The sequence below is a fragment of the Stegodyphus dumicola genome, chromosome 1, assembly GCF_044657685.1.
Source record: "Stegodyphus dumicola isolate Sdum_Otavi_A_Nest chromosome 1, ASM4465768v1".
In the NCBI taxonomy this organism is placed as follows: domain Eukaryota; kingdom Metazoa; phylum Arthropoda; class Arachnida; order Araneae; family Eresidae; genus Stegodyphus; species Stegodyphus dumicola.
In genome coordinates, this window is record NC_140768.1 from 162,247,873 (window position 1) to 162,267,280 (window position 19,408).

At 31.4% G+C, this 19,408-nt stretch overlaps 1 protein-coding gene across 3 annotated transcripts in view; it reads right to left on the minus strand.

Annotated features, from left to right (window-relative positions):
• Window positions 1–9,122: 9,122 nt before the first annotated feature.
• Window positions 9,123–19,408, minus strand: part of RecQ4 (RecQ4 helicase) — a 105,541-nt gene continuing 95,255 nt past the window's right edge. The window contains exons 20-23 of one of the 3 annotated variants that reach the window (XM_035370522.2): window positions 17,493–17,673; window positions 15,106–15,259; window positions 11,694–11,914; window positions 9,123–9,782 (exon numbers count right to left, since the gene is read on the minus strand). In XM_035370522.2, the coding sequence (XP_035226413.2) occupies window positions 9,713–9,782; window positions 11,694–11,914; window positions 15,106–15,259; window positions 17,493–17,673 (626 nt within the window). In that variant the 3' untranslated portion in view covers window positions 9,123–9,712. Of the gene's footprint in view, window positions 9,783–11,239; window positions 11,915–15,105; window positions 15,260–17,492; window positions 17,674–19,408 lie in introns of those variants that run through there. The other 2 variants (XM_035370531.2, XM_085822851.1) reach the window with 2 other exon arrangements.

The following is a 19,408-nucleotide window of genomic DNA, read 5'->3' on the forward strand; positions in this document are numbered from 1 at the left end:
ATAATGACATACTGGAGACTTAAACAGAATTATGTATAAAGTGAAAATAAACGGCATAAAATTTAAAAAAAAAAAAAAAAGGACATTAATAGGGTTGTGATTCTCCCCTCATCTGTATACAAAGTTTACGCTTTGTGACCATGCTTTCAATTAGGTGGTCAATCACCGCAGAATTAAGCAATCGCCATTCTTCTTGTAGAGCAGTTTCCAGCTCAATATGAGTGGCTGGAGGTGGGAAACGTGAAGATACCGCGCGGCTGAGAGCATCCTGAAGATTTTCGATGGGATTAAGATCGGGCGAATATGCTGGCCATGCCATACGCGCAATCCCTTCACTCTCCAGGTAGTCATCGACAATGTCAGCTCTATGGGGACGTGTGTTGTCATCCATTAAAGATATGCAGGTCGGTGCAGTATCCTAATGAAATCCCTACCCACACCATAATGCTTCCACCTCGGAATGCGTGATGTTCGGGGACTGATTGCATGTTTGTTGTTCACACCATATCCTTATATGCTTGTCATCTGGCTCCAGAGCAAATCTTGACTCCTCAATAAATATGACATTGCCCCAGTCAGACACGTTTCAGTTGACATGTTCCCGGCACCACTGTAATTGTGCCCCTCTTGATTGGACGGATAGAGGAACACTCATATGTAATCTTTGGCGTACAGTAGTTGCAAACATCGCCTTACCAATGGACACTGTAACCATAGATGTCACACGTGTGGAGGTCACTCTGCGATTCCGCTTGGCTACAATAGCAATATATCGATCTTCTGCGGGGGTTCTAACCCTTGAGCGACCGGCTACGAGTCTTCGGACAATTGTCTGTGTGGTTTAGAATTGTTTCCATAAATGTGAAATTACAGAATGATGAACGCCGAAGAAAAGATCAACATATGTGGTCAACTGTCCTGCTTCAATGCGCCCCACAGCACGTCAGTGCTCGGAATCTTCCATTTGTCTTCTGTAAGTCATAGAAACACATGTCTTGAAAGCAAATTATACAAAAGTTTTAAACTCCTTCTATCAGCACTTACAATCAACTTCTGCACCCTTCATAAAGCTAACTTCATGTAAGACTGCCTGTTTTGCATATTTCTTGACATGAAAGCGCAATTGGCTGTTACCTAACATATTTGCATACTGCCATCTACCTTTGCAGCGAATTGCATCCTCTTCAATTCTGATTGGCTTCCGGAAATTAGCATTTTCCTCTGCGTGCTTAACTTTTGGAAGTGAGTGTATATATGTAATTGAACATCTGTGATCGACTGTCCTGCTTCAATGCGCCCCACAGCACGCCAGCGCTCAGAATCTTCCATTCGCCTTCTGGAAGTCATAGAAACTCGTATGTCTTGAAAACAAATTGTACGAAAGTTTTAAACACCTTCTATCGGCACTTAAAATCAACTTCTGTAACCCTTCATAAAGCTGGCTTCTCATAAGACAGCCTTTTTTGAATATTTCTTGACATGAGAGTGCGATTGGCTGTTACCTAACATATTTGCATACTTCCATCTACCTCTGCAGTGAATTGCATCTTCTTTAATTCTGATTGGCTTCCGGAAATTAGCCTTTTCCTCTCCACGCTTAACTTTTGGAAGTGAGTGTATTTGTACATTGTTAAACTGAGAAGACAAACAACAAAAATCAGTGTTATATTGGCAAATTTTTACAGGAAATGAATTATTTGCAATTTTTTTTTTTGTTTTGACTTCTGAATTGATATTAGTTCGGCATTTTAATTAAACCTGGTACTGTTTTGTTAAAACTTTTTGTCAAAAATTGGAAACTAAAACTTCACAATATGTATATGTTAGGGCATAACTAAATGAGCACTAGCCAATTGCCCTCATATAAATCAGTATTAATTATCCAATCCGTATATGTTGAAATAGCCTTTGTTCTGTGTTAGGTAATTAAGTGAGGCTAGGTCTGTTAGGTAGTAATTAAGTGAATGCACATTGAAATAAAATACAGAAAAAATGTAATATTTCTAGTGCTAAATTTTATCATTTACTATCAATAATATGGTATATGCTGCTGTATGGTTTTATTATTCCTTTGAAAATTCTAGATTGCATTCTTAACATTTAAAAGATCTTACTATTAAAATTACTATTGATTTGAAAAACCATATAAATATTTATCTTCCTATATAAAAAAATGATACCAAGTCAAAAAACAAAATCTTGATTTTTGCATAAAATTCAATCTCAGTTAAAAAAAAAAAAAAGAGTTTAATAGCTTTGTTTGCTTTTATATTTCTTTTTAGAACATAAAATGATATTAACAAGGCTAAAGCATTCAAAAAGGTGAAAGCATGTGAAAAGGCTTGCAATCTATATGTATTAATATAAAATTTTATCATACACCTGATTATATCTTAAATACACAAAATAGATATAAAAAGAAACTTTGTCCTTTGTCTTTTATAGCTGTTATGATAAATATAAAGAAAGAACTTGTTATTCCTAAGCAGAAATATCTGTTTATTGGAGAAGTAATTTTATCAGTACAGAAATTAATAATACTTTAAAAAAATTTACTTTCAAGATATTAAAAAACCCGTGCTGTATATTTTTTTCAATTGGTATCTTTTCTTATATATATATGTTATATACTCTTCAGTAAACAGTTGTCTTAAAGCAACATTTGGCTTTTGCAACTGCAGTCATTGACTGTGAGTTGGATCCCAGGCAAACAGGCTGGCTACATGGTCAATTTTAACCCTGTGTGACATGAATATGAGTTAGTTTTCCTTAGAAAGTTCTCCATGATGGCATTACTCCACTTTGGCCCTTGCATGCTTTGCAATATGAATAACTTAAACTAACCAGTCTTCGGCTAAAAGTGAATTGCATGTTTCATATTTGTAGCTTGACTTTTCCACTTAACCTGGAATAGCATCTCGTATAGATTTACAGTCTTATGCCATATTTCACACTCTTATTGTTGTTTTACATTGTTTTTATAACTTTATAAGATATTTAGCTACTCATAATTTTTTAAAACATAAAATAATGCCACTCAAAGTAAGGCTTATGCTAGTGCTTTTTGTTTTTCCACAGAGTAGAATATTACACTAATGTATTTGCAAAAGTAATGATAGCACAAATTGTGCTAGTGACAAAGGAACACCTTTCAAAGGTCAATATTCTCTTTACTGAAAACAAAAGTGGTCATGTTTTAACCAAATAGGAAAAAAACTAAAAATGTGAATAATATTAGTAATCTATAAAATGACAATAAATAAAAAGATGAATTTCCAACCATCATTTTGTATTTTTGTAAACGATAGCGATGAAAATGATAATGGTAAACTATTTCCAAAAATGCTTAATCATGAAACCCAAATGAAAACAATATAAATTGCTTTTATAATTTTCACAACACGAAATTTCATTATAAAATAAATTCTTTCTCGTTAATTTTTTGGACAAAAACTGTATATTTGCAAATGGCATGCCTTTTTGACTAATGTCCATTTGTTTCACTATGGAGGTGCAGAACAATGGAGGTTTAGTATATACGAGACTTACCTACAGTAGTGAAAACATTTTGATGTGAATCAGTTTTCATAATATTCTTATGAAGATAATTTAAAACTGGTATTGATCAATTGCATAAGGCTGTTTTCAAGTATTGTTATCACCTGCTCAGAATTTCATATACTAATTGGGGCATAGTGCATAACAGTGCCAAATGTGATGCTAATGTTTTGTGCCACAAGTTTTGTAGAGTGTACCAGTTTTAACTAAAAGTATTCACAATTGTGTTTTACTCCATGATTCACTTTGATAGTGGTAAGCTGTGTTCAGATAAAGGGCATAAGCTGAGCTGCATTGCCAGGCAACCAGTTTCTGGTCACGTCACAAAATCTGGTTTAAGGCTCTTGGCATAAAGTTTGAAGTTTTCAACTTTATGACAAATTGGTATAAGCGTCGACAAGTCGGAGCGAACGCGTGAAACCTGAATGGGAAAACAAAGCAGGGAAACTGTAGATACATCCAAACACATGTATAAATTTAACTTCTGTAATTGGGTGCAACTTATACCCTGTGTTGTAGGTGTGAATGGAACTCCCACATTTTATTCCTTGTGACTATGCCTCTGTAACATTTATGCAGCCATCTGAACGCAACCTTGCACCTGACGATGACTTTATGCCACAACCTGTCTTGTGATATTTTGTCATAACACTTCAGTTAACTGAGGCTGAACTTTCATTGTGTGCAATTGGACATTTCATTTGAACCAGTCCAACAGAATGCAGTATTGATGTGGGAAGAGAATCCCCAGGATCATTTTTAGTATGCAAAAGGGTACAAGAATTATTTTTCATGAGACTTCTAGCAATTTTTAATTCATCCTCAAAATACTGAAAAATCAGTAGACGTTAAAAAAAAAATCAAACTATTCGATTAAATATAATAGAACTGGCCTATTTTCAAATTTTGCCTACATATGCTGTCTCAGAAAAAAAGAAAATTCAAGATAAATTACTATTTAAAGTTTAATTTCAGCAGTGCATTGCATAAAGGTGACTATAAATATATTTCTACAATTTAAAACACACTGGTGAAATAAATTAAGAGAATTTTCATAATTGATTTACAATCTCCAGTACTGGACAGATTTTAATAAAATTTGGTGTGAACATAGGTTGATATAATACAAATAAAATAAACATTCAACAGTTATAATAGACACACATGTTCATTTGTAACACTTATGGGAGTCTGAAGGTCTGAGACAGCGGCTGCAGAAGACACAAACGAAAGGCAGTTTATCAGTGCCTGTGGCAATTGGTCTCACTCATTCAGTAACGCTGTTTTCAGTTCCTGGATGGTTCTCGAAGGCGGGATGCGAGTTGCAGTTGCCCTCCCCAGAGCGTCTCAGACATGCTCTATACGGTTGAGGTATGGGGGACCTGGCTGGCCAATCCATCCGGCGAATATCCTCACTCTCGAGAAATTCGTCGACCAGAAAACCTGTTTGTGGCCTCGCGTTATTGTCCTGTAAGATGAACTCAGGGCCCACTGCAACTAGGAAAAGGCGAACATAGGGCTCCAAGACCTCATCCCTATACTTCACACCAGTCACAGAGCCTCTGTCAAAGACGTGGAGAGGTGTGTGGCCATCCGACATGATGCCAGCCCAGACCATTACACCGCCACTGCCATAATTGTTGATTTCACAAACTTTGGAGGGCAGGTGCGAGTCCATGGCTCTCTCCATATGAAAGTATGTCGAGAATCGGTGTTTAGGTTAAAACGTGACTCGTCGGTGAACAGAGCGGTCGCCCATTGTTCCGTACTCTATGCTGCCTGCACCATGCTAATCGGACTCTCCTGTCCATAGACGTGAGCGTGACACAAACAGCTGGTCTTCTGGCAAACAACCTTCTCTCATTCAGTCTTTTGGAAACACACTGATTGAGAGAGGGTTCTCAGTCACCCTTGTTACATGGGTTCCTGTGGCTGCATACAGGTCCCGAGAGAGCTCAGAAGCTGTAGCCCCTCTGTTACGCCTCGCTAAATTGCTGCAAGATAACCTCAAGAAATTCTGCTACTCAAGAAATGTGCTACTTAATTTATTTCATTAGTGTATAAAAACAACAATTGAATTTTTTTAGATATAAATTTTAGATTGTAGGCAAAAATGCTTGCACCTTTCAAGTTTTCTGTTATTCAATCTCTGTTTTGTACCTCATTTATCTTTTTAAATAAAGAAGTTTAATTATTTTAAATATGAACTATTAGTATCTGTTATATTCATGATAAAAATTAGACTTCTTTCTCTAGCAAATCAATAAAAATTATTTATCTTTCACTTAATGTCAAGTCCGTTACCTAGAGATTATTTTACCCACAATTAGTTTGTAATTCTCTAAAGGGGGCAGTACATAATCAAAGAAGTCAAGCTTAGCTTGACTAGTTTATCTATGTCACTGAATATGGACTACCCCTTTTAGGCAGATTTACAAGCTAATTATGGGTTAAATAGGTTCAAGACTCTTGACATGAAGGGGAAGACAAATTATTTTTATTGATTGGATAAATTTATATCTGAAAAATTTCAATTGATTTTTTTAAAATTTTAAATTGTAGAAATATAGTCATCTTTATGCAATGCTTTGCTCAAAGTAATCTTTAAATATTAATTTATCTCGATTTTTCTTTCTTTTCTTCTGGGACAGCATATGTAAGCAGAATTTGAAAATGAATCAACTAATATTATGTAATGCATTGTTATTTCATTATAAAGCTTGGAAAAGACATTTCTAAGGTAGATATTTTCTTTACCAAAAACAAAAGTGGGCATATTTTCCAAAACATAAAATACTAAATGAGACGAAAAATAATCCTAAATCATGTAAGGTGGATTCAAAATTGTGTCTTGAAGTTTTACCGAGTGTTTTAAGATATATTGTATTCTTTGTACTGGTAATGAAAAAATTAAATAGAATAATTATCCATTTAATTTTATTCACAAGAATACATAACAATGAAATTAATAATTCCTTGTGCAGAAAGATCCCTATATAGCAGTGGTGGCCAAATGTGATGCCAATAAGAGCCGCATGTAGGAATTCAGGAAAGTTTGAGAATTACAGTTTGATTTTCCAAAAGCCACAAAAATATTTTTATATCCTATATTTACATTCTGTGTTCACATATTATATAGTATCCTTATCCTATATTTACATCATTTTAAAAATAATAGAACAGGTTTCAAATGGAAAGAAACGCTTAATTGTAAACAGTTACTCAATGACAGTTGGCTTTCAGCATGTGTGATGTCTAAAAGAAAATGAAAAGTTTCATAAGGTCTGTGTTTTCTATAATTACAGCTTGGTGCAGTAAAAATGGTAAAAAGTATTCTTTTTCAGTTTTTAAATATTGTGATTCTTTCACCACTTTTTCTTGCTTTGTAACGCTTATAAAACTTCATATTGTTCTTAAATCTGCACCACAGCAAATCAGTTTTTGTGCTACCTCAAAATTATCTTGTAATTTCCCCTGCATATTTGTTCCATGGCAAGGAAGCTGTATCTGTTAAACTGAAATTTTATGGATTCTTGAAATGTTCTAAAGGTAACATCGTCTTCTAAGCTGCAACTGCCACCAGATTTATTAGAAATTCCCAAAGCTTCCATAAATTTTTTATCAATGTGAACGACAAATTAACTATTAAATTATTTTTAACTTGTATCAAATTCTGTATCATATTAAATGTTTCTGACAAATTACATGCATTTTTTTGTTCCACTCACGGACCACCCTATTGTAATTTTTATCAGATTCAGAAAGTTGGGAGACCTTTCTTGTAATGCATCTGTCCATCCATTCATAAAGCATTCACAAGCAAAGCTAAGTTTTGAAGATTTTTTTTTTTTTTTTTACAAAATTTTTTGATAGAATCAGTATGTTATTTTTATTTATGTTTTTGAATAGCATTATTAAATTTCGTAACAAGAAATAAAATAATTTTCGTACATTGAGTAGTTTTAGTTTATTATATTTCATACATATATTCTATTTGTATGAAATGAATGTCTGTATAATATATTATACAGAGATCAATTTCCTCTTAGCTGGAACTTTTAACTGCAAATGGATGAAAACTTTTGCTTTAATTTATATAAAATATACCCAACGATTTATTTTATTTAATTATATTTAAACTATGTGTAGTGTAGTGCTATTTTTCTATACGTGCAAAAATAATATGTTTTATTGCTTTGTCAAATATTCTCTTTCAGGTAAGTATTGCAAAAATAAATAGCTTTCACAAAGGCTCAGCTATTAATTTTATTCCTAAGTCATATAGTTAAAATGTGCATTTAAAGTATATTTTATAGGTCTTAAAAATCTTGACATTTAATGTGCTATTAAAGTTTTGTAAACATTCTACATAATTTTGTTGTGAATGTGTAGTTTCATGTTGCGACCATTTTCGCATACTTATTGGTCAGGTAAATGACAAAATATGCAAAAAAATATGTATAGTAAAGCACATTTTTTGGTACTTCCTTACTATAGTCGCTCCTAAGATTAGATCGCTAATCAAACCGAGATATCTTACCATCTATTCTTATATTAGCATAGTGTTTCATTTTTGCTAAAATTTTAGAATTTGCATGGATTTTTTTAAAAATATTCCTTATTTTGCTGTACATAACTTTGTGTATGTTGACTTGCAGTAAAATATTAGCTAATTCTATTCTTATAATGATAAGTTAAGGGAACATATTTGTGAGGAAGTTTAATTTGAAATGTAAAAATTATGTAATGTCATCTTTGAAGGTAACTGCTGCTGGGACACGCACACTTCTAATAGTTCTGGGAAGCACTGACACTGTCTCATGCACTCTACCCTACAAAACATTTTATGTGCATATTAAAGCATATTTTTTTGGTACTTCCTTATTATAACGGCTCTCAAGATTGAATTGCTAATCAACCGAGATATCTCGCCACGTATTCTTATATTAGCAGTGTGTTTCATTTTTGATAAAATGTTTGAATTTGCATGGATTTTTTAAAACTATTCCTTGCTTTTTTTGTGAAATTTATAAAATAAAGAGGTAGATACCATAGCCCTTTTCTCAAGAAAAGGTCTTTTACCTGAGAAATGAGTATGTGAAAATGGTCACAACTGTTGTTTGTTGTGAATAAAACTATACATTCACAACAAAATCATTTGGAGATGCAATGTTAAAAATTGCAAAAAGAAAAAGGGCCTCTGTGTTGGAAATTCATTCAATGGTTCCAGAATAATCAATGCTATTTGATTTATGCATTCTTGGGCAGAGGAGTTGATGTCCATCATATGATGTGACAACAGCTTAATATGTGAGAAAATCTTGGAATGGATTTGAACAATTACATGCAGGAAGTGTTTCTTACATCTAATGCAAGGATTCAATGGGCGAATAGGTAGTTTCAATAAATTAGTTGAAATCGATGAAAATTTGTTCATGGATTTTTTGGAAGAATATGCAGGGAAGATGATAAGTGCTTTCTTGTTTAAATCTTAAATAGAGATGCTAGTATACTTATGCAGAAAGTTATCCACCATGTGCAAGAAGGATCAACAATCTATGCAGTGGTTTGGAAAAGCTAGTTACATTTACTTTTTCTGTGAATCGCAAGTACATTTTCATAGAACCCAACAACGAGTGTTCACACCCAAACTGTGAAAATAATGTGAGGTCAGCCAGATGGCGTAATAAAACAACGGTATGGCTTGACATCATCTTAAATCATATCTTTTGGAATTTATGTGGAGAATTTATGTGCATAAATGATGCTTTTGATGAATTGTTTGAGAGCAATTTCAGAAATATGGGGGGGGGGGGAGAGGCTTCTCATATTGATTCAGGATTGCCACGCTACCTGAAAAACCGAGAAAAGTCATGGAATTTAAATATTTTAGTTAAAATCTGGAAAAGTCATGCAATTTCATACTATGATCTTCGAAAACGCTATTTTCACATCAACGTTGGATGCGATCACTTTCTTGGCGAATCTTGGCATTAGAGTCATTTGGACATCTGGCATAGAACCAATTTTCACAGCTCCAATCAGATTGTTTTTAAGAAAGACAAAGCAAATTTTCAGCATCTTTGGTTTCCAGTAACCTCGAGAATCCAAAGATTCGTATGTGCAGTGCATGTGTAATGAAAGTAAATCTTCCTCATTCTCGTATAAAACAATATCTTTTAAACCTCTCCTTCTTTCTTAAATGCCTTATTTGCCATTTTGCACTAAAATAAAAAGATAATAATCAGTCATCTAAGCAAACCATTTAATATATCTATATTTGCCAAAATACCATCAATTTTTGTAATTCATTTTTTAATCCTTAAGTAATTAACTTTATTTTAATGTTATTCCGTCATGTCATTTAATGTGACTTCTTCCTTCTAAATTTATTTATTATTAGTTAATAATATTTTTTAATTTCAGGCAACTTTCTCTGGCATACTCGTGAAACTAATTCAACCAGTAATATGACATAACTTTATTTGCTTTAAATTTCATGCTTATATTTTTTACTTATGAATGCTGGTAAATAAATATAAAATACTTGCATTTATTTAAAAATATCATTAAATAGATTTCTTTTTTTGTTTACCCACAAAATGTCTGCAGAAAAGACATTTTAAAATCACGATTGGGAAGATTCTCATCTCAATCCTCAGTGGAGAAAACAACTATTATAGTTAGAAAAGTAATGCTTTGGGGATTATATATTATAAGTCATATGTGATATGTAATTGGCAAATTTTTGTGTTTTCAAGTGGTACCATAATTAATTTATCCTCAGCACAACCAGTGCACACTATGTGGATAGCCTGGAATTTTCTTGAAACACACCTGGAAAAGTCAGGGAATTTCATTCTCCTGTTTAAGTGGCAACCCTGTTGATTGTTAAAAATATTCTTAGGAAATAACATGCTAGTCTTGTTATTATTATATATTGTATTATTTATTTTTACACTTGTGTGTCATGAGCTTGGGGAAATCATAGTTGTGATCTTGATGTTATCTTAATATTGCCAAATAAAATTGGGGGCCACTATAATAAGTACTCCTTTTTTAAGTAACAATATATTTAAAATTCTTGATTAAAAAACTGAAAAATCATAAATACTTCTGGTAAATTATATGCATATTTAATTAGAAATTTTCATTGTATTACGCAAGTAGAAATGTCACTAAATCATATATTTTTAAAGTGAATATTTTAAATCACATTCATATGAAGGAGAAATTAGAATCCATAAACCTTTATAAACTTGACCCCTTTTTGTAAAATCTGTAGTTATTTTTATACATCATAAATTTTTAAGGAATTTTCACAGAAACTATACAGATTCTGTTTTATTTAGAGTTTGTGCAAATAAATTGGTTACGCTCTGTACTCAAAATACATCTTATTGAATGGTCGAAAGATACTAATTCTGTTTGTGCTATAACAAAATCTGCAATGTCCTGGATGATGACACTTTGTACATTTCTTTTAGAGCATGTAAAAGGTCTACATATAAATCCTAATTCAAATACTGCAAATTTCATACACATGTGACATATATGCAAACTGTTTGAACAGTGAAAGTACGGTAAAAGTTCAGTAAATGCCCAGTTCTGAATAATTAAGCGTATAAAAAAAGTAGTTCACCATAGAAAAACCAAATGAATGAAAAAACAAATTCTGGTCTAAAATTATAAAATAGTCATTTTTTTTTGTTATCAACTTGAACATCAAACTCTTACATTTTAATTATCTAAGATTTCAAAAGAAAAAAATGGCATCAACATAAACCTCAAAGTAAATCATATTTGATTACAAAATTCTGCTGACCACGAAAGCTGGTTTCTATTGGAATGACTGGTTCCTTAAATATATTCAGCATATAACATTCTTTAATATATACAGCAAAGGATACATTATTGGTGATAAATTGCACTGTTTAGCAACAGTTTTTGCTTGATTCAAATCTTAGCCCTATTCGTGTTTTATAATGGAGTTACAAATCCTTCCATGGGTTATTATAAGAAGTTATATGATAAATATATTTTAGGAGAAAAAAAATCAACAACCCAAATATGTTGGGATGTTGATTTATGCTTTAATAGTAAAAATTTCAAAAATATAGTGCACCTATATTTACTTGAGATATCTCAATTCTTCATTAGCTGCCTTCAAAATGGTGTTAAAATTGACGCGTAGTAAGCAGCGCCAAAATTTTCTAACCTTTCCCCAGACTTCAGATGGGAAACACGGGCTACTTATTCCATGGAAAATGCGAGCTATTGCTCGCCCAGTGAAGTTCTGATCATTATTTGTGCATATTATATCTCTTATTTGAGCTCGAACATCTGACATTTCAACCTGCAAAATATTCGTGAACTTCAGCACATTTGAAATCATTAAATCAAATTTTACGTCTTTATAATTTACTCTAAAAATTCTACTAATAACCTCAAGAGATTGAATGCATTTTAAACATATATAACAGCAAATACTTATTTATTTGAGATTGAAAAAACCATCAAATAAATTAACTACATCAGCGATTTTCAACTGGTGGTATGCGTATTACAGATGGTACACAACGAAACATTTTTAACTATTAAATTCAAAAATCTCATGAAGAAAAAGAAAAATTGATAGAAGTTTCCTGTGATCGAACTCTAACTGAAGATTTAAAAAATAACACACCTGTTAACTTTTGGCTGGAAAAAAGAGGGAAGGGGAAAAAAAAAAAAAAAAAAAAAGGCGTTTCAAGTAAAGCTGTTAAATTTATATTGCCGTTTTGTACCACCTATCTGTGTCAACAGGTATTTTCTTCCACGTTTTATTTAAAAAAGAAATACAGAACAAAATTAAAATTAGATTTTAAGGTTAAAGTTAAGTGAAATAAGATCAGACAATAAAGAAATTGATCTCTCTTAAAAGGGCCCAAATTTTGTACTAAATTTTAGAATTCGTATTATAACTTAAATTTTGATAATTAAAATGGTAACCAATTTTTAATTTAATATATTTATGTGTGCACATTTAATATAGCCAATAGGTTGTACAAATGGCAATATATATATATATATATATTTAATATTTCTATTGAGAAACTGAAAAATAATTGTAAAATATAGTGGTGGTACTAAAGTTTTCCAATTTTTGTTTAGATGATACACGTTAGTCAAAAGGTTGAGAACTGCCAAACTACATATTTATAAAAATTTTTTGCATTATTTATTAGTTGTACACTTTCTCATTTATAATGGTTAATAACCATGATCAGTAAATTTTTCTTTTCATATTCATTCGAAGGTAAAATAATTTCAGTGAAACATCGTAAAACTTTCATTTCTGATAAAAATCAATAAAACATGGCTGCATATAATTTTATGGCTTTCTTAAAGCAAAATTAGAATTCATTAAAAATTTATGTTTTGTTTTAACAAGTGTAATTACTATTATTATTTTATATTTATGCCACTATTCGAAATTAAAGGCCAACTTAAAAGCTTTAGCTTGAAATTCATATATATATGAATGCAGTTCAAATTGCATATTTATATGCATCATCTATAGCATATATGCAAACTTGGAAACCATTATAATGATGCACATTAAGACTTGTTTCATATTTCTTGCTCTGAAAAGTTGCTGAAAATTAATGTTCGTTAGAATATTTATGAATACCTTTCAAAGATGAATTTATTAGAACATTTAGATGAATTAATGGTAAATGTTGGCAGGTTGGAAGGAGGTCACTGTCAATCAGAAGTCTCTAGAGAAGTGAATATTTCCAGAAATGCTATCTGAAGAATATGGTAACTGCTTTTTTGCAAAGGAGGCACTAAAGACTGCAACCTTTCCTGAATATTGCTGTACAGCTTTCATAGAGAGAGAGGGGGGGGGGAAAAGTTGCAATGCAAGCTATGAATTTTACAGCAGCAAATAAGCAGATGTACTAGTTACTGTACATTTCTATGTGAGTTGATGAATGGTTTATATATCTTTAATTTTCTTGTACTGAGAGGCCACATGAACATCTTTGTGTGCCTTAGGATACTGAGCTCCAAAATATCAACCCCCACCAGAATATTTCAGGAAATCAGATCAACAATTCTGAAGAAATTGCAGTTAATTTTAATAAAAATGGATTGTTGATCTCCGTTTTTATCATTTCCCTGTAACATGGATATTCTGCAATTGTAAAATAATCACCATAATCAGAATTATTGTTATTTGTTATTGTTGTAGTGTCTATATTACATGGAAAAATGGTTGCTAAAGCCAACTTCAAAGAGAGGTTGGACTTCTATTTTCCACCCCAATTCTGAGGTAGAGCACCCCGTGGGTGGTCCGGGATGCCCCACCCCTCTCCCATTCCATCAAACAACACAAGAGGACTTTTAGCTGGCAGCATATTTAGAGTGCCCCCAGGCTTCATAAACACGATACATTTACAACATCCATGTCTTCTCCAGGATTTGAACCTTGACCCTTCTGTACCCCTAATCACTATACTGTCTAGGTGACAATTATCTTTATTTCCTGCAGATTATCCCTGTAGAAATCTTATATAAATTTATCATCAAATATCTAATAATAATAATATATACCTTGATCTCATCAAATGTGTTACGAACAACTAACTATTGCTAAAACAGTGTAAAGAAGACAATGCAAATTTTAAATTAATAAATACTTTAGATGTCATGATTTGTATTGAATCTATGTGTAATACATTTCAAGAAAGATTACCATATATTCCGGCACATATAATGCACACTTTTAATGCAAAAAAATAAGATAGAAATTTACGGGTCTGTGTTATACACCAGATATAAAAATGATACATATAAAAATAAAGGAAAGAAGCTCGTACAGATATTGGATTCCTACAGGTACTTAAATGCTGTTTGTTTAAAAGTAATGTCACAACCTATGAACTTAAAAATTTTCATTATCGGATAATTTTCTTTGCATAAAAGTGAGGATTCATTCATTTTGAGAAAACACCCGACTCCTAATTCCACGAATTCATTCAGGTTAGAAGTACATTCTTACCCGAAATTATGTCTGTCCTTTCTTGAAACTCTAGAATAACATTCTAGTGCACACCTGCATTGAATACCACCCATCACCTTTGCAAAATTATATACTCCATCAAGCATTCCCCCCAACACACACATTGTTTCGCTTATTGCTTGCCAATTCAGTTTGGGGAACATCTTCTAATGAATGATTTTCAAAATTACATACTCTATCAAGCATTCCCCCCTCTCGACACATTGTTCCGCTTATTGTTTGTCATTTCAGTATGGGGAACATCTTCTAATGAACAATTTTAAAAGGTAAAATCATCGCACATGTATCTCAAAAGGGTACGCATTACACAGCAAATATACCTAAAAATTTAAAAAATGTAGTTTGAAATTACAGGTGTGTGTTATATGCTAGAATATACGGTAATGCAAACAATGACATCAAAGACAAATAAGAATTTTAAAAATGTAACTTGAAATTATCTCACAAATTTAATATTTGGGATATAAAAAAGATTATACCTCAGGGATCATTTCCTCTGAATTCATGTCAACACATTCTAGCTCCTCATTAGTTTGGTTACTTTCAAAGTATTTGTTTATTGTTTCTTTGATGCCTTTGCTGTGTTCATCATTTGGATCCTCACAACATGCCCAATAATGAGGAACAGAATACCTACAAAATATAAATGATATACATGATGGCATGTATCAATGATATATCATGTTATTTATTCATCATCAAAACAAAAATGTATCGCTGAAATAAAGAATAATACTTAAAAATTTGCAGTTTTAATAAATTAATGCTAGATTAAAGGAATAAAAATAAGAAAGGGTGATCTTTCATGTATTGCCAATTAATGATTTTCAGTATAAAAGTCAAAATCATGTGGTAAAGCTAATTGCTAAACCTGTTAAACATTTAATATTACCTATTGGGTTGTTCAGAAAGTAATATCATTTTTTCCCAGAGGGCTTAAGTGTATTTTTTCACAGAAACCTCACACTTGAGCCACATAATCATGAAATATTTTGACAGAAGATATAGCAAGCCTTGTTTGTGAAAAAGTTACGATTGGTTGGTGCCCTTTCAAACATGGAAAGCGAAAAGCACCATTTTCGGCATATTTTACTTTTTTACTATCGAAAAGGTAAAAATGCTGCTCAAGCAAGGGGAAAAAAAAAATATATATATATATATATATATATATATATATATCCAACGTATATGGAGAAGATGTATTGACAGAATGCCAGTGCCAAAAATTGGTTCACATAATTTGCATCTGGCAATTTTTATCTTGAAGATGCACCATGTTCTGGAAGGCCACTTGAAGCTGATGAAGACACAATAATGGCATTAATTGATGAAAACTGAATGACAAATTGTGAGATCACTGAGAGATTAAATTTATTGAATTTGACCGTTTTAGGTCATTTGAAACATCTAGGTTTAATTTTAAAGCTTGACGTATGGGTTCCTTATGTTCTTAAGCTGTTTATCTTCAAGATCAAAATTGCCAGATTGAAATTTGCAAACCAGTTTTAGCAATGCCATTCTGTCATTACAATTAAGCCCTCTTGGGAAAAAACAAAATTACTTTCTGAACAACCCAATATTATGCATAAAACTGAATCCCATGAATATACGGTAATGCAAACATATTATTTAATTATGATGGAGTCACATTTTTATAAATCTCCAATTTACAAATTACATGTTTTTACAAGGTATGGCATTGGTCTTCAAGAGCATATGTTCTTTTTGATGACATTCCCATTTACAAAACAGCCATAGGAATTTGTCAAGATGGGGTCATTAAAAGTTGAATATTTCTCTGAGAATATGTAATGGTTAATCTATAATATAATTTCAAATAAGTAAAATAATTATGCAAATTTTACATATTGGTTATAATTTAGGTTTTTCGGTGCATAGCATAATATTCTCAAAAATCCAGCCTTTACTTTTGCAGCTGTTTGTTGCAGACATACACTTCTAGTATTATAAATGCTTTAAATTATATAAATATTTGTTTTTGGTATATTTAAATTTTAAAAAATGTGAAAATTACAAAATCTGACTTTTTACTCATTCTCCTGATCCTCATACTTATATTTAGAAAATTTTATACTTGTTATAAAAAGTAAAATATGTAAAGTGTAACTCTTGTATGACAAAAATTGACCAAGATATTTCATTTTAAAGTTGCAGATCATATTCAGGAGCCATTTTTCTGAACGAAAATTTTTTTTAGTTTAATGAATTTTTGTACTATTACCAGATTATGATTCTAAAAGCTTCATGAGAAAATTAAAAATATTTTTTGAAAACTTATTAATTACTAATGCGAAAATTTTTCTGACAAAACCAACTCTAAAAAATTATAAATTTAAGAATAATACATGCTAGTAAATGACAAAAGAATATAACTGCATGATATTTAAGATGAAAAATGAATCTTGAATTGTTTTAATGTGTTTATTAACTGACCTCTCAAAGCAAGTTGAAAAGGGCATCAAATAACCAAAATTTTTAAATTAAATATCTTAGTTCATTTACAGTACAACAAATCATTTATTAACTCAGTACTGAGTAAATTTATTAACTGTAATAAATTTATTAACTGTACTTTAAATTTTTTTAAATAAATTAATTGTACTAAAATTTATTAACTTGAGTCAATTTATTGACTCAGTACTATAATTTTTGTTTAATTTTCTGTTTTTCATTTTCCTAACTATAAGGAGAAAAGACTTTTGTGGGCATGATGTACATCAGTTTCAGCAGGTATACATTTGAGATTTAAATTTTGTAACCTCCATAGTTTGAGGTTAGTTGCAAAACACTGTTTACAAAGCATGTAGCTTTTAAGCAGAAACACAAAATTTTAGACAGCACTTACTTTTCGAATAATGAAAATAAAGATTTCAGATTGTGCATTTCCCTTTTTTCTCTGTATGTAACCTTCTGATATAAAAAGTCTAAAATGGAATCCAGTTCTTCTTCAGTAAGATTACCTGGTGCACGTATATGGAATGCTAAGTCAGAAAATTCCACCAAAACTCCTGTTTTATGCTTCTGATCTAGGAATTTAGAAATATAAATGGCATTAATTCAGAATATATTTTATAAATGGCAGTAGTTACTTAAAAACATATATTTGAACTTGTATTGTGCAATTAACATAACCATGAAAATAAGATTTAGTTTATTTTTTTAGCATAGGCACTACAAGATCTCTTTTTCCCTTCTAACATTATATATAAGCATGGTAACAGCTGATGCAGAAAATGATTTACTAAAATTCTCTAATCTAGTTTGAGCAATAATGATGACATATTATGATTGCAAATGAGGGAAGGGTCAGTATGACCTTGAAATACCTATTTTAAAGTAAGATTTTATCAGAAGATGCGATTTTTATTTTCATCTCCTGAATGATTGGCATATGTATGGACTTCATGTTTGATCACAGTTAAAGGCATTTTCAATGAAATTTATGTGTTATTGTTTACACATAATTTGAATTAAAAGATTAATTAATATGCAAAATACTCATAAATTATTCATTGGGTTACAAAGTATTACTGTAAGAAATCCAGATTGGGGGGAGGGTCAACCCTTTACATTTATTAACTCAGAAGAATATTCAGTGCATTTTATCTGTAATATTTACATATGCAACTTTGGGTAGCTTTCAGTTGAAAATTTACTGATGAATTCATTCACATGTTACAATTCCTTGACCTGCATTTAAACTCCATAAGTCCTATAGCATTTCAGTTCTAAGTATCCGAATGTTGTAATCCCTCAGTGTGATGGCATTCCATTCAGCTGAAATATTATATTTGCCTGTTTTGGTTTGAATTAGTTGAAAGTTGCAGTTTATATCGAGATAATTATTTGAGGGACCTATCCCCCCCCAGTAAACACAGTATTTTTGCAATAAATATATTTTCATGTGTGTTTCATTTTCTAGTGAATAGGATTATGATCTGTATTATTCACAATATATATAGTATTTAAGATTTGCTTTTATTAAATAAAACTCCTTAATATTTTAAAGACAAACAAAATGATAGTTTTGATCAAACCACAAACTGGGATATTTTGCTGAAAATAAGACTGGCTGATTGGTTGCAGCGATAAGTATTGAAGTAGATTTTATTTGATAAATGAAAACATTTATATTTCAGAAGAACAAAACAGTTTAATGGATAAATACTATAATATAATTCAAGTAGCATTCAATCAAGTAGTATATAATTCAGTCTTAGACATAAGACACCAGATATATTTAAAACAGTTTTTACAAGTAAAATTAGAGTTTCTACGCAAAAACAAGCAATTTGGCCAGTGGATAAAAAGTCAGATTTTTTTGGTGCACAAAACTGAAAGTTTACTTTCAGACCCACTTGCCAGAAGGACACTGAAGATGCAGAAACTGAATTCACTATTCTGCAGTTTCGAATGTAAACAAATGTGGCTGCTATGGTAAGCAAAAATTAGGCTTATTCATTTGCACTTAAATAATTTTTAAATTGTTGATAATTCTGAAACTATTGCATACAAATTAATTAAAGGCATAAAAAACTTAACCAGATAAGAACAACATAATTCAATCATTTAATCAAGCAAAAAATGCACAATTTACCGACATATAAGAATAAAAAAAAATCTGAGCTCACCGAGCAGAATAACAGAGTGGGTATATATATACACATATATATGTATATATATCTTTATATACTTTTGATACGGCCAATTGCAACCAAAAAGGGAGGTGCACAACTGCGTGTTATAGCAGTCCGATATACA